Source organism: Peromyscus eremicus, chromosome 5 (assembly GCF_949786415.1).
Source record: "Peromyscus eremicus chromosome 5, PerEre_H2_v1, whole genome shotgun sequence".
NCBI lineage: Eukaryota > Metazoa > Chordata > Mammalia > Rodentia > Cricetidae > Peromyscus > Peromyscus eremicus.
This window is the reverse complement of record NC_081420.1, coordinates 56127914-56144392: the sequence shown is the minus strand read 5'-3', so window position 1 is coordinate 56144392 and position 16479 is coordinate 56127914. Positions and strand designations below refer to the sequence as shown.

At 47.0% G+C, this 16479-nt stretch overlaps 1 protein-coding gene across 12 annotated transcripts in view; it reads right to left on the bottom strand.

Annotated features, from left to right (window-relative positions):
* Positions 1–10332: 10332 nt before the first annotated feature.
* Pfkfb3 (6-phosphofructo-2-kinase/fructose-2,6-biphosphatase 3) overlaps positions 10333–16479 on the bottom strand; it is an 86370-nt gene continuing 80223 nt past the window's right edge. For 8 of the 12 annotated variants that reach the window (XM_059263493.1, XM_059263496.1, XM_059263500.1 and 5 more), the window contains one exon: positions 10333–11148. In XM_059263493.1, the coding sequence (XP_059119476.1) occupies positions 11101–11148 (48 nt within the window). In that variant the 3' untranslated portion in view covers positions 10333–11100. Of the gene's footprint in view, positions 11149–14687; positions 14715–16479 lie in introns of those variants that run through there. The other 4 variants (XM_059263498.1, XM_059263497.1, XM_059263505.1 and 1 more) reach the window with 2 other exon arrangements.

The following is a 16479-nucleotide window of genomic DNA, read 5'->3' as shown; positions in this document are numbered from 1 at the left end:
AGTTGCTTCTGTCAGGGTATTTTATCACAGCCACAGAAAAGCAACTAAGACAACAGCCTCAATGAACGTGGAGTAGAATTAAAAACTGACATTGAGGAATAATCCCAAATTCCTGGCCCCTGACTGAAGTAGAGTTGATGGCTTCTCAGTGGAGGTTAATTATTATGTAGAAGACTCAAATTTCATCCAAAAAGAGTATATATAGTTACATTAGTATGATAATATAATATGATATGATAGAATAAAATGTCTAGTATTATTTTCCTCAAGTCCCCTGAATTCCGAGCCTTTTCAGCAATGATTATGCTTTTGTGAAACACAGGGAGTTCCTGCCCAGGAAATTCAAAACTGCTCAAAAAATTATTATTTTTTATTTGTTTTTTTTTTTTCGAGACAGGGTTTCTCTGTGTATTTTTGGTGCCTGTCCTGGAGCTCACTCTGTAGACCAGGCTGGCATCAAACTCACAGAGATCCGCCTGGCTCTGCCTCCCGAGTGTTGGGATTAAAGGTGTGCGCCACCACTGCCTGGCTTCAAAAGATAATTTTCAAGGAAAAAGACTAGAACTGAGATTCCATCTTACACCTGTCAGAATAGCTAAGATCAAAAACACAGGTGACAGCTCATGCTGGAGACGATGTGGAGCAAGAACACTCCTCCATTACTGGTGGGAGTGCAAACTTGTACAGCTACTTTGGAAATCAATACGGCTGTTTTTCAGAAAATTGGGAATCAGCCAGGCGGTGGTGGCACACGCCTTTAATCCCAGCACTCGGGAGGCAGAGCCAGGCAGATCTCTGTGAGTTCGGGGCCAGCCTGGTCTACAGAGCGAGATCCAGGACAGGCACCAAAACAACACAGAGAAACCCTGTCTTGAAAAAAAACAAAAGAAAAAAAAAAAAAGAAGAAAATTAGGAATCAATCTACCTCAAGACCCAGTGATACTCTTGGGCATATACCCAAAGGATATTCAATCATACCATGAGGACACTTGCTCAACTATGTACATAGCAGCTTTATTAATAATAGCCAAAAACTGGAAACAACCTAGATGTCCATCAACTGAAGAATGGGTAAAGAAATTGTGGTACATGTACACAATGGAGTAATTACTCATTTGTTGAAAAAACAATGACTCATGAAATTTGCAGGCGGCAAATGGATGGGACTAGAAAAGATCATCCTGAGTGAGGTAAACCAGACCCACCCAGAAAGACAAACATATCCTCATAAGTGGTTATTAGGTTTAAAGTAAAGGATAACCATGCCACAATCTATACCAGGCTTTTTCTTTTGGACCACCAACCAGCTCCCAAATCATGACATGGAGACTTCTCATTAGTTATGAGTGCTTGGTCTAGCTTAGGCTCGAGTTTTTGTTTTTTGTTTTTGTTTTGTTATTTGTTTGTTTGTTTTGGTTTTGTTTTTTGTTTTTTTGTTTTTTGTTTTTATTTTTTGCTAGCTCTTCTAACTTAAATTAACTTATTTCTCTTCATCTACTTTTTGCCTCAGGGCTTTGACATTCTTTCTGTATATCTTACTTTCACTGCTTGTCCATTCTGCTGGCTGGCAGCTGCCTGGCCCTGGGCATCTCCCTCATTCTCGCCTCTCCTTCTCTCATTCCTCTGTCTTTGCCTAAATTTCTCCTCCTATTTATTCTCTCTGCCTGCCAGCCTTACCTGCCCCTCTTCTACCTAGCTATTGGCTGTTCAGCTCTTTATTAGACCAGTCAGACACCTTAGGTAGGCAAGATGAAACAGATGCAGCATGTCTTTACATAATTAAACACATATCCTTAAATCATTAAACAAATGCAGCATAAACAAATGTAACACACTTTTACACGGTTAAAATAATTTCTCACAACAGCAATCCACATACCCAAAGAAGCTAAGTAACAAGGAAGGCTGGGGGGGAAGGTGGCACATGAATCTCACTATAAAGAGGAAATAGAGTAGATATCACAGTTGGACTCGGGGAGAGGTCTGAATGAGGGGGGCATGGGAACAGAAGGGATCAGGTTGGGGAGGATGGAGGAAGAGAGTACTGGGAAAGATGACTGGAACTGGGGGCATCTCTGGGATGAGTGGATGCAATGGAAACTCCCAGGAATCTATGAGGGTGATGCTAGCTAAGACTCCTAGCAATGGGGGATACAGAGCCTGAACCAGCCATCTCCTGTAACCAGACAAGACTTTCAGTGTAGGGATTGGGACTCCATCGCAGCCACATAAACTCTGACCCATAATTTGCCCTACCTACAAGATATGCTGGGATAAAGGTGGTGCAGAAATTATGGGAGTAGCCAACCAATAACCCGTCTAGCTTGAGACCCATATGATGAGAGGGAGCCCATCCCTGACAATACCTGGAGGACCAGGATCCAGAGGCTGGACAGCCCAGAGACCTAGGATAGAACCAAACATGACCAGCAAAAAAGAAGGAAAAAAGTCAATGAAATGATTCCTAATGATATTCTGCTACATTAATCAATCATTGCCTAGCCCAAATGTTATCAGAGAGGCTTCACCCAGCAACTGATGGAAACAGATGCAAAGACACACAGCCAAACCTTAGGTGGACCTTGGGAAATCCTATGGAAGATGGGGAGGAAGGATTATCGGAGCAAGAGGGGCCAAGGACACCACGGGAAAACACACAGCATCAACCAGCTTGGGCTCATGGGGGCTCATGGGGGCACACAGACCCTGAACAGCCAACCAGAGAACTTGCATAGGACTGACCTGGGCTCTCTGCACATGTGTTGCAGTTGTGTGGCTTGGTCTTCTTGTGGGACTCCTGGCAGAGGGAGTGGGGGTGTCTCTGACTCTGTTGTCTGCTCTTGGGACCCTTTCCTCCTGCTGGGCTGCCTCATCCAGCATTAATAGGAGAGAAAGTGCCTAGTCTTGCTGTAACTTGATATCCCATGGCTGGCTGATATACAAGGAAGGCCTGCACTTTTCTGAAGGGAAGGGAGAGGGCATTGATGGAGGGAGGGGGAGAATGAGGGAAGGATTGGGAAGAGAGGAGGGAGGGAGAGGAAACTGTGATGGGTCTAGGAAAAATTTAATTGATTAATTAATTTAAAAAATTTAAGAAAAGAGAAAGACCAGAAGAAAGCAGAATAGTGACATGTGCCTGTAGTCTCACATACTCAGAATGCCGAGGCAGGGGGATTACTAGAACTCAAGAGTTTGGGAAGAACTTAAGACACCTAGAGAGACTGTCCTGAGGGGCTGGAAGATGGTTTTATGCTTTGGGTTATTACAGCTTAAAAGCATCTCTGACCACCTGACTTCAAGATGCGTGTGATAAGGAAACAGACACTGGAGAAGGATGAGGTTGAGCTGTGTGGAAAGAGGCACACTGGCCTTTCAAGAAACATGTCTACGCTGTGATGAGCTCCTCTCATGGAAGGCTATGCCCTGTGAGCAAGAAGATTATCTTTCACATTAGAACCTACCTCTACCCTGAGTGCTCATTTGCAAGAGAATCTGGTGGGTGTTTAACAATTTGTGTGTGTGTGTGTGTGTGTGTGTGTGTGTGTGTGTGTGTGTGTGTTTGTATGTGTGTATGTCTGTGATATAGGAGTGTACATGCTTGTGTTGTGGGGGAGGGAACAGAGGCTGGCATCAGGTGTCTTCCTCAGTCTCCACGTTGTTTTTTGGTATGGGATCTGTCCTTGAACCTGAAGGTCACTGGTCCAGCTAGGGTGACTGGCTGTTGAGTTCTGGGAATCTATCTGTCTCTGTCTGCAGGTGCCGGGGATATAGACTGGTACTGCTGGTCCAGGCTCTTACCCGGACACTGGGGGACCAAACTCCAGTTCTCATGCCTGCACAACCAGCACATTATCAAGTAAGTTATTTCTCCAGCCCGGAGTCCATTTTTGTTGTTATTGTTGTTTTGTGTTTTTTTTTAAACTTTGTGTATGTCTCAGTATTTTTTTAAACTAGATAATTGATCTATACCAAAAATTTTAGCTGGATGTGATTGTGTACGCCTAAAATCCCAACACTTAGGCTGAGGTGGGAGGATCAGAAGTTTGAGGCCAGCTGGGGTCACATAAGGAAATTATCCACCTGCCAAAAGGTTTGCATACATTCCTGGTACCATCACCCTGTCTGAGGTGCTGAGCACACCCATCTCCTCTCAAGCTTTCTTGAGCCCTTGTGGGGAACTTTGCAGAATGTTCTCTGTGTTAGGATTTTCGTATGTGTATTAAGAAGTTCACTTGAAATCCATCTTCTTAACATATTTTAAAGTGCCCAAGCCATGGGGTTGGGTATTTAGCTCAGTGGTAGAGCACTTGCCTAGCAAGCGCAAAGCCCTGGGTTCCGCCCTCAGCTCCAGAAAAAAAAAAAAAGTGCACAGTGTGGGGCTGGAGAGATGGCTCGGTGGTTAAGAACACTGGCTGCTCTTCCAGAGGACCCAGGTTCGATTCCCAACATTCACATGGTGGTTAACAACCAATTCCAACCCCGGTTCCTGGGGATCCAAAATCTCTTCTGATCTTCTCAGGCTCCCGTGTACATGTGGTGCACAGACATACACTCAGGCATACACACACACACACACACACACACACACACACACACACAAAATAGTAAACAAATACAGTTTAAAAAATACAATATTGTACCATTGGCTTCAGAGACATACAGCAGAGCTCTAGAACTTTTTATCTTCTGCAATAGAAACTTCATTCGACTGCCATAGCTCCCTCCTCCCAGCTCCTGGCTATCACCATTCTGTTACATGAACCAATGTTCTATGAATCATTCCAGATGTCTTATGTAGGTGAATACACTCCACTCTCCCTTACCTACAATGCTCATTCTGGACCAGTGATTCTCTACCAGTCTCTCTCAGAATCACACGGGACACTGCATACCCTCCCGCAACACAGAACACTTTGGATCTTCACATTATAAATTTCAGCAGGGATTGGAGAGGTGACTCAGTGAATAAGTGTACTTGCTATACAAGCCTGGGGACCTGAGTTCAAATACCCAGCCCCACATTAAAAAAAAAAGCAGAGCATGGCCACATGCACCCTGTAATCCCAACACTGTACAGGGCAAAGAGGAGGCTCACGGGGGCTTGGTGGCTGCTACCCTGCCTGCCTCCAGGTTCAATGAGAGACCCTGGCTCCAGGAAATAAAGCAGAGTGATATAGCAGGACACCTAATGTGATCCTCTGACCTCTGTGCACATGTACATACCACCACACAAACTCACACACGTAAATAAATAAATAAATGCATAAATCGCCCAGGGTGAGATCTTGCTAGGCAACTGTGTTGTGCAACTCTGATTAAAAAATGACTGAATTCAAACTGACGAGTTGTGGCATCTAACCACTCAGACATAATCCAGTTTGGCTGGGATCCCAGCAGAGAGGTCAAAAAGGCTGATCAGTGGGGATTGGCCTAGTCAGGGCTGTCCCCAAGCAAGGCCCCATTAGCTATGGGGTAAAGCACATTGTTCAAAGGACAAGGCACACATCACCAGGGCCAAAAGAACAATGAATACTCTCACTCCCAAAGGCAGAAACTGGTGTCCATGGCCAGTAGCTCTGGCTGACAGAATAAGATGTGAAGGCTTCAGTGAGTCAGATGGAGCAAGAGTGTGGAGTAAGCATGTGGCTGCCTAGAAATGCTCATTGCAGGGGAATGGCGCGAGTATCTGACTTTACTGGGAACTGAGTCTAGATGGCTCAGACCAAGTGCTTCCTGCCCCAAGCTGGGGAGAAACCCCAGGCAAGATAGGTGCCTCACTGGGCTTTCAGCCGCTCTTTCCTTTCTTCACCAAGCGCAGCGGAGACTCTCTTTACTTGGAATTATTTAACAAACCATACTGGAAAACCTGGTCAACTATTCAGGGTAGCAGGGAGCACTGACTAGACCATAGTATCTTATAACACACATCAAGGTGTGCCTGTGGGGTTTTATTTTAATCGTATCAGACTATTGTTCTTTAATATTTTAATTGGCATGTATTCATAGTACATGGTCCTGGGTTGCATGAGGACATTCTCATCTAAACATATAATATACTTTGAGTATATTTCTCCCCTTCCCCCCTTACCTTCCTATTTTAAAGCTGTCACCTTCCCATTAGTTTTCTTTGTTTCCTTAGCGTCATGGTTAGCGTCGTCAAATTCATAGAATGGACACGTCTGTCAGAGATTATCTTTGTTATGTGGGAAGATTCATTTTAACTGTGGGAGGGACCAATTCCTGGACCAGGGGTCCTAGATTAAATAAAATGGAGAAAGCAAACTGAGCAAGCATCTGACTCTCCCTCTCGACTACAGAGGCAACGTATCCAGCTCCCCCAAGCTCTGACCTGTGCAGCACGCTGCCATAATGATCTGTATCCTCATCTGCTTTCTATTGCTATGAGAAAACACCATGACCAAAAGCAACTTAGGGAAGAAAGAGTTTATTCCAGGTTACAGTTACAGTCCATCCATCACAAAGGGAATTTGGGCAGAATCAAAACAGGAACGGGGGTGGCGGGGTGGGGGGGCAGAAACTGATGCAGAGACCATGGAGGAATGTTGCTTACTGGCTTGTTCCTCGTGGCTCCCTCAGCTTGCTTTTTTATGTAATCCAGGATCAGCTGCCTAGAGATGGCACCACCACCAGTATGCTGGGCCCTCCCACATCGATCGTTAATTAAGCAAACGTGCCACAGACTTGCCTGTCTAAGATCCATAAGCTGGAGAAAACATTCAATGTCTGGGGCTGACTTAATTCACTTAATGTGATTTTATTTACCTGCATCCTTTTTCCTGCAAACAATATAACGTTGGTCTTTATGGCTGAAAAAAAAAAAATCCATTTGGTCTATAAGCCATATTTTCTTTATCCATACTTCTCGGAGGTTATTTATTTATTTTTATTTTGCCAGACTCTCACTATATAGCGCACACCGGCCTTAAATTCATGATCCTCCTGCCTCAGACTCCCAAGTGCTGTGATTACTGGTATATTGCATCACACTTCGCTCTTTTAAATTTATGTTAAACTTCATTTAATCAGGGAAAGCACACTAGAGTTAAACTTAGGGCCTTGCAGAAGCAAAGCAAGTACTCTACCCACAGTCCTAGTAGTCTTTTTATTCTCCTGGAAGATAACCTAAACCATGGGACCAGATTGCAAAGCTCTATCTATCCCCCAGATCCAACACCCAATGAGCAGCTTGGGAGCCAGAGAACATGGAAGTCTGCAGCTGTCTGTCCCACTTCCAGACGACAACCTCAGGAGTCACTCCAGCATGGAGATGCCCCAAGGCTGTTCTCTTTGCTAGTTAGAAGAGTGGAAAGTATTTGGACATCAGGGCAACTTCTGGGGTATGTAAGGTTCACACTAGATATTCATCCTCATCCAGTCTTCAGCTTCCCTCAATCTGTAAAGATGAAGACCTTTTCCCTTGGTAGTTAAAAAACAACAACAAGCCCTTAACTTTTGGCTATCAATAAGGACAAAGAAGTTGCTGAAGTTTGAAAAGTCATTTATTTGGGGGAAGAGGGGCACAGGCATACTGCCAGAGGAGAACTTGGTAGGCAGGAGCTGGTCAAGCCCAGTGGGAAGCATCAGTGGTACAGCTCTTATCTAGCATTCGTGAATCCCTGATTTTAACCTCCAGTTCTAGAACAGAGAGTGGAGGGACTGAGATAGCTCAGTGAGTAAAGTACTTGTGCTCCAAAACCAACCTGAGTTCAGATTCCCAGAACCCACATAAAGCTGAGTCTCAGTGCTCCTGAGATGGTGGGAGGGGGAAAATGGGGAATTCTTGGGTTGTAGACTAGCTAGTTTAGCATGTTCAGCAGCAATCAAGAGACTTCATCTCAAGCAAGGTGGAAGGCAAGGATCATCAGCACCTGGAGTGGTCAGCTGACCTCTCCAGGTGGACATGTTCACACTTGCACACACACATGAACACAGGATTTTTTTTTTTTTAAATGGAGTCTAGGTGTGGTATTGTATGCCTATAATCCCAACACTTGGGAGACGGAGACAGGAAGATCAGAAATTTGATGCCAGCCTGAGCTATGTATATATTACATTACTCTGGAGAGAGAGAGAGAGAGAGAGAGAGAGAGAGAGAGAGAGAGAGAGAACTAAACCAACAACCAAGTCTATTAATTTAAAATTAACATGTTTTATTATTTCCCAAATGTATAAACTTGACAATCTGTTGTGTCCTGTTGAAAGGAAAATACAGGGTTCTGCGGGGGGTGGGGTGGGGGCTGACAGGTGCACGGGCCACAAATCTCAGCTAAAGACACTGTGTGGCCTGGCAAGGTGACTGACTCACCAAGTAAAGGTGCTGACAGACCTAACGACCGGAGTTCAATCTCTGGAGGCTGGAAGAGACCGACTCCTGCCAGGTTTTCCTTTACCCTCTACACGTGTGCACTCCTGCGCGCACACACACACACACACACACACACACACACACACACACACACACACGCACACAGTGCTTAAAAAGAAAACTGACACGTGTGCCTGCAAAAGGCCCAGAAATGAGTCTCGTCGGTGTATCTCAACCAGGTTTTATTGTTCTAGCAACTGCAAAATCTACAAATTTCTGAAAGGCATATCCTGTTTAAAAGCTTGCATAGCTTCTTCCCAGGTCAATTGAGAGAGACGATTACACAGAACACGAAGAAGTCAATCACATTGAAAGGCCCCAAACCAATGAACAATTAAACCCAATCTATACAGCTTTCTTCTATTTTTAGGCTCCCTTATACTTATTAAATAAATAAATAGCACATCTGCTATCAAAATAATAAAAAAATAAATTTCAAGTATTACAAATGAAAATATCATTGGTGTGGTTCCAACAGTTTTTCTTCTCCCCACAGATGAAGGGTGTTGCCCATGGTTGAAGGGAATGGGAGAAATTTACCCCCAAAAACAAATATGCAAAGTTAAAAACATTGGTCCCCGTTTTATTTTGTGGTTTTGGGTGGGAGTGTGGAAGTTCTGTGAGTAATGCCGCCCCATTCATCCAGTCACTGCGTTTCAAATCAAGCTGTGTTCCACCCCTTCAAGGTCTCCCGAGCCTGATCTTAGCCACAGACCTTCACAGAGTGTGAAGTCACATCGGGCAAAGCTTTCGCTTGATGGACTGGCTTCAGTCACAGGTGACCACCCCTACCTGTCTCAGCCTTAAGTGTCTCCTCTATGTGATAAGAGTTGGTTCTGTAACTAGACAGTAGATATGCTCAGAAGGGAGGGGAATATCTAAAACTACCTTCAAGCGCAAAGCCACACTACCAGGCATGGTGGCTCATGCTTATAATACCCCAATGCTGGACTTGGGAGGCTGAGACGGGGGACCGCCGTAAGTTTGAGGCTAGTTTGAGTTACACAGTTAAGATCCTGTCCACGCCCCAAATGCAATGCCGCAGGCCCCCAGGTCTAAATGTATTACCAGCCTGTGCACACCTGGACACTGCATATATCCTTACCAAGACTCAAGTCACTAAGAGGAAACAGTCCAAGTCTTATGTACATCGTCCTCTCTCTGGTGACCACAGATTTACAGGGTAGTGGGCTGGACTGAGAACTTGAGTGGTTAGCTGTGAAAGACACAAAGTGACTTTAAAACGTCCGAAACAAGTCCTTGTGTCACCCCAGGACCTGTCCCCTGAGCTGGGGACGATAGGATTCCCCAGGACTCACAGGCAGAAGGCAGAAAGGAAAGGGACCTTCGGCACCAGCTGTGGGGCATCCTTATAAAGGCTCCTTTGGGCAAAAAAAACCACTGAGTTTCCAAAAGGTTTCTTCTAGGCTCAGGCTGGCCTCCCCTCCCCCCAGAACTTGGGTGGATAAAGGGGAGAAACAGGCAGACAAGAACAATAGGTAGTTACATCAGCACTGCTTTCACCCATGCAAAAATGTCTCAGACATCACGAAGCCAACACGGACTAGTGTCTGCTCTTGGGAACCCCTGGAGATGTCCAGCAGGGTGGTGTCGGGCCTACAATGGATACTAGGCTAAAACAACATGGAGGCAGCTCCAGGAGCAAGCGGCCTGGAATGAGCCTCTCCTGGGCCACCGAGCCTCTCCTGGGCCACCGTCCCTTCTTGGGAAATCTGAGTGAAGTTGGAGTCCAAGGCTCTGAGCCTCCCCATCTCACAGACACTCCAGCTCCTCCCATTCACAGCTCCAAGCCTCCAAGGGCCAACACCCTGCCATCTAAGTTCCTGAAGGGAAATGTGACTTTCAGGTCATACTTCTGCCCAAAAAGAAAAAAGTGAAGGAAGGGAGGGAGGGAGGAAGAAATGAGGGAAAGTGCAAAACAAACAGCCAGCCACAGGGTATGCTCAGGTAACTCCAGGCCCAGGGTGGAGAACAGAAGGCTAAGAGCCCTGGGAAGAGGGGCCCCTGGTGATTTTTTTTCAGCAAAATGCTTCCTTCCGCTGATGCAATCCCGAGACCTAGAAGGCATGTGGACATGTGGAGGAGCCAGGGCATGTCATTGCTCAGCTGACCAGTGAGCCTCAGCTCAGGAACTCCTCAGAAGGGGAACTGCCACACCCAGGGCAGCATGTGTCCAAGTCCCTTATCTTTGAGGCCTCTTCCCAGGCCAAGATGTATAAAAGCCACGTGAGTGTTTGAACATCCCTGAGCCTCTGGCAACGGGGGTCTAACTCACTCTGAATTTCAGGATTCTCTGCCAGTCTCTTCTCCCGGCTATCAGCATGCCAGGCCAGGATCCAGAGAAACAAAACAAAACAGCACGGTGCCATTCGGTAGCCCCGCTTAGGGGTCTGGTGTCATCTCTTCCAGAACTGTAGTCCTCCCCATGCTTCAGAAGAGTCTGTGAGGTCAGACACCCTGGAAGTCCCAGGAGAACCAAGTGTGGGGAGGTCTGCAGCTTTGCCATGCGAAGCTGGGATCTGTACAATTTCCTAGTTGTCTCTGGCACCCCAGCATCTTAGGGGGTGCTCCTACTTTTCAACCAGCAGACCTCCATTCTCCCCAAGTCCAGAAGTCCTTGGGATCACTTGGACTCAGGTAGATGAGCGGGCACAAGGAGGCTGTAGAAACGGAATGGAACCCACACTTCAGCTTCATTGCCTCTGGGAAAGGTCAGCGCCACTCTGGGGGCTCCTCATGTTCTATTTTCAGGAGAGAGAGGAAGGGAGAGTCATGACCGACCGCGTTCTGACTGTGCTTCTCGAGCAGAAGGCTCAAAGCCATGCCACAAGACACCCTCCTCCCTCCGTTCCCCCAAAAGAACACACCCCTGGCAGAGGATGATCACAAAACATGTAGAGGAGCCCTAGTAGGTCTCAGAACATGACAGAAAAGACCCCAGGTTACAGAAGAAACTAGAGACACGGGCCAGGATTCTGCTTGGCGCTGGGCTAGATTCCAGCCAGAAGGGCATGGAGAACTCAGGCAGGTGACTTGGGAGCCTGCAGCTCCAGGGGTCAGACAATGCTGCTTAGAGAGGACAAGTCATGCACCCTCCCCTTTCGGAACCGAGGGCCACTCTCCGTGCCACACGTCCTTCTAACATTGGTCACAGCCAGGTCAAAATCAGCTGGGACTGTCTGGAAAAGCAGAGCTCCTCTCTGGAATCAGCTAACAGAGCCTTGTGCTCAGCTACATGGGGGTCCCAAGTCTGGGCACAGAGCTCCACAGAACGCAAGAGACAGTGGGATACCTGGCCATCCAAGGCAGGCCCAGCGGAGGCTGTCATTCATGTCTGCCAGGCCTTAACCCATGTACCCCTAGCAAGAAGTCTCACAAAGCATCAGCTGGTATCAAGTTCCCTTTTAAAATGTTCTTAAGTCACCTGCCTTGACTACTACCACTGGCCAGCAGCCACCTCTCCCCTAAAACCTGCATATCTAACCCTTCAAAACAGAAATGTTCAATAAAAGTATTCCATCCGGGCCCTCAAAACTCCAGGGGCAGGATCATGGAGAGATGGATTTCGGGCAGGCAGGGAGGGGTGCAAGAACTACTCTCGGGCCACAGAATAAAGGAGCCTAACTGTGGATGTCTAGACAAGGGACACTAAGTTCTGAGCTGACTGAGACTCGGGGATCCAGGCAGCAGTGCCCTGTGTGAAATAGGGGTTCTTCTGGTAGTGCCCTGGATCGCGTGCGTGCGTGCGTGCGTGCGTGTGTGCGTGTTATCATTTCTCCTGCCACACCACAGGCCCAGGGCCTCCAGCATTCACACGTGATGACAATGTAACAGTCACAATGAGGAGCTACACGGTGAGTCATGTCCACATCGTTCCCTCAGGGGCCCCTGACTCGGAACACACAGAGGCAGAGATGGATGGGCAAGGACCCCACATCAATGGCACTGCTTGAAAGACCACCGAGCACCGACACATGAGCCACATACTCCACAACGGCCAATCTGTACACAAGCCACAGTGCCCTTGGGCTGAAAGCCATGACTCAGATGCAGGAGGAAACACAGGGACATGCACCAGCTCAATTACCTTTCCCAGGTTAGTAAGGAGAAAACTTTGAAAAAATGTGACAGACAGTTCGTCTTTCAAGCACAGCGGGGAAGAGAAAAACAAAACAGGTTGGAAAAGGAGAAAACAAAACCTTTTTTTAGTAGTTTCTGTTTGGTTTTGAGATAAGGTCTCGTTTGGCTCAGGCTGGCCTCAAACACTCTATGTAGTGTAGATGACCTTGGTTTTCTGATTCTGCCTCCTGAGTGCTGGGATTATAGAAGCATTCCACCACACCTGCTTTGTGCAGGGCTGGGGGGAATCAAACTCAGGGCCTCTTGCAGGCTAGGCAAACCCTCTACCAACTGAACTACATTGCCAGCCTGAGTGGTCTCTTCATTTTCGTGTGCATCTGTGATTTTAAAATGGAAGAGGCACTGAAAATGGCAGGTGGTCCCTTGATCCCAAGCATAGCAACAGCTCCCAGGAAGATACTAAGGACAGAGAGCAGTGTCTGAGTATCATTCAGTTTTATCAGGAGACCAAGACGATAGGCATCAGGCCTTTGGGGCGTCTCAGCTCAAGTCTGAGTGCTCTGGCTGCTCTGAGAAGTAAAAATCCAATGGCACGGGGCAGAGGGCACAAAGGACCACCTAAATGCACATTTAAAGCTAGAGGCCAGAAGTGGTGATACTCTAGCCATCACCCACCAGGCCCCTCCTAGGTGCCAGATACTTGCCATGAGTTACATGCATAATGAAGTTCAAGTCATAAAACTGGTTTAACTTCCCTAATGTTCCAAAGACTGTGGCAAAGTTGGTTTGATCTGGCTTTTAAAATAAATCCTGGAAGCCAGGTAAGTTGGTACATGCATACCTGTAATTCAAACACTCAGAGAGTGAGACAGGAGGATTGCTTTGAGTTTGAGGCCTGGGGTACACAGTAGGTTCCAGGCTAAATAAGACAACTAAGATGATACTATTTCAGTAAAACAATAATTGATTAATTTTGGTCACAGGATTGGGCTGGGCTAGATTCTGGGTCTCCAGAATAGAATCTGACCATAGCAGGGGTGATGAGTCTGTAGACTACATTTTTGCTTAACTAAAGAAATTCCAGCCAAAAACACTATTAGATTCACATTAAAAATGAACAAGCTGAACCATAGGTTCCAACCCAAAGGTTCTGCAAGGAGAAAGAACCCTTGGTCCTCAAGCAGTCCACAATAGACACAGGATGGTGAACACACCGTCCCTTTCTGAGAGGGAAGTTAACAGCCAGGCCTGCCCTCTCCCTTGGGAAGTGGCTGCAAGGGAAGCTATGGGAGTTAGTTAATCCACAGACCAGCGGCTGCTCATGGTACCCCTCAGGCTTCAAGAATCAGAGATAGAAAAACGGCACCTGGGCTTTTCCAAGAAGCTTCCAGGAGGAAGACACTAGCTCTCTAGAGCCCAATGTCTGTTTGAGGCCTGGCTCCACTGCCTACCAGTGGGTGGGTGTGCAGGTCACTTGACCTTACTTGTTAAACAGGATGAGGATTGCCCTGCCCATCTCTTATTTAAGGGGCAGAGATACAAAGGATGGGCCGTCCCATTCTCTATGAGTTACACAGCTCTCCTAAATGCCCGCCCACACCTGTTTCTCAAGCTTGACACGGCAGCAGTCGGGGCTGTGGATTCAGTGGAGTGGGATCCCCAAGGACAGTTTCTACACGGAAGTCTCCACAGACTGTCCCTTGGCAGGGCTGACAGGCACACCTCCAGGCCATCAAGACAGATTCCCATGTTTGTTTGCTTTTTTATTAGGCTCTGGATAAAAATTGCTTTCAGAATAAAAGGATGCTCCTCTGGGAAAGGGAGTGAAAAGAAAAGACAGCAAACACTAGTTTCACTCACCATCAAAATCTGACCCCAACCAGGAAATAACATCATGTGAAGTCCCAGCCTAGGACCATTCAAGACACAACCTAGAACCCCGAGAGGGACTGGGGAGTAGCACCCTATGGCTGATGGTACTGGAGTGGGCTGAACATTGTTAGTTTGGCCACAACACATTCCCTTTCTGCACCCCTTCTCTATAAACTTTGGGAATTCTCTCCTCCCATCTCTTTCTCTTCTATGGACAACCTCAGAGTCTACCCAAACTGTCCTCATCCTAAATACTTCAGCAGGCGGGAGACAAACTGGCAACAAGCAAGAGTGAATGCAAGTGACAGAATTATTGAGCAGGAAATACTTACAGACAGGCTTTCCCTAGCAAAGGCTGCAGGGAGACAAGGTAAGGAGAGAGAGAGAAAAAACAAAAAATCAGTCAGGAGGCCAGATGGCAGCTGGTGAGATGAGCCCCACACACCTCCCATGTCTGACCCGGCCAATAGATCCCAGACATCTGTTCCTGAGGATCTGGCAATCCTGAAGGGCTGTCCTAATAAATTCAGAAGCATCTGTGAAGGGGGAGATAAGGCTGGGCGCTTGCCAGAATCCTCCATGACCAGATCAGGTTAGCTCTGGATGTCCCTGCCCCAGGCCCAGGTTAATCTCCTCAGGCCTCCACAACAGAAGACTCGCACAATGCACCAGGATAGAGGGCATGGTGATGCAATCAATGTCAGTTCTGCTTGGCTGTCATAGAAAACTCTCAGATCTAAAGGAACATCTTACCGGAGTCTTCACACCCAGTCCTGTGCCCATTTCCAAAGCTAAAGAGACTGGCCATTAAAATCTTACACTTGACATGCATGGTAGTGCACTTGGGAGAAGGAAGGAGGAGGATCAGGAGTTCGAAGTCATCCTCAACTACGTAGTGAGTTTGAGGCCAATCTCTAAGCATCATGAGACCCTGTCCTCCACAAAAAAACAAAATCCTACATTCAGGAGGCACAGATAGGACGACCATAAGTTCATAAAAGACGGCCTGAACTATATACCAAGAACTTGTGGCCAAAGAGGGGGAAAAATCTACACTCATGCTAATGGCAGAGCTACAATCAAAGCCAGGTCTCCTAGCTCCCATCTGTCATCCTACTGGACCCAACCCTTACTTTGTGCCAGACCAAGTTACATGTACTGCACAAATCACCTTGTCCGAGCCACTTTTTTTGCAGGGTATATTGCTCCCCAATTCCACAAATTAGGAAACTGAGGCCTGGGGAAGTTAAATGAGCTTTGGAGGCCTCAATGGTTCTCCACACCACATTCCAGACCTCAGGAAGTTAAACTGAAGTTCAGGGGTCAGCAGAAGTGCCAGGAGGCGCAGACACAGCCAGAGTTGGCCTAGCATGGAGACGACAGTCAGCAAGGGATAAGGGTAAGGTCTCTTATTTCATGTTTGCAAAGGCTCTTGGCTATCTTTGAAGGACTGGTGTTCTGAAAACAAATTTCAACTCTCAACAGACAAACTCTTCCAGCCTTCGATCTTTCAAGCTAGTGAAATAGTGACTCTTGCTGGGTTCTGTTTGCTTTTACTCTGATAATCTAGCTGCTGTGTGAAAAGGTGGCTATACTGGCTGCCTGGTCCTGTGTATGTATGTATACACGTACTGTGCGCATATGCATCCACGTACAGGGATGCAGATGAACACAAGCATCACATGAAGGGATGTGAAAGGACAACCTTGGATGTCAATCCTCAGCAGCCTGCCACCTTTTGTTTAAAGGAGCTCTCCTACTGCAATCCTGGGATTTCATCATGTAGGCCAGGCTAGCTGGCCTGTGAGCCTCCAGGGATCCACCTGTTCCTGCCTCTCCTCTCCCCAGTGATTTTACAGGCGTGTCCCTCTGCTCTCAGCTTTTTGCCTGAGTTCTAGAGATCTGGACTTGGGTCACCACAGATGCATGGAAAGAGCTGTATCAATCCAGCTGCCTCTCCAGCTCTGGGCTCTTTCTAAGAGGGGAGGTATGCTGGTTGTGGAGAAGGAATAGGCTCTTCTGTAGGAATCTCAGCTTTTTCCTGTCAGAGAGGTGATAGCAAAGTAGTTAGCTCTGGGGTAAGAAGACATCACTCCCATGGTACGTACAGACTCCTGACT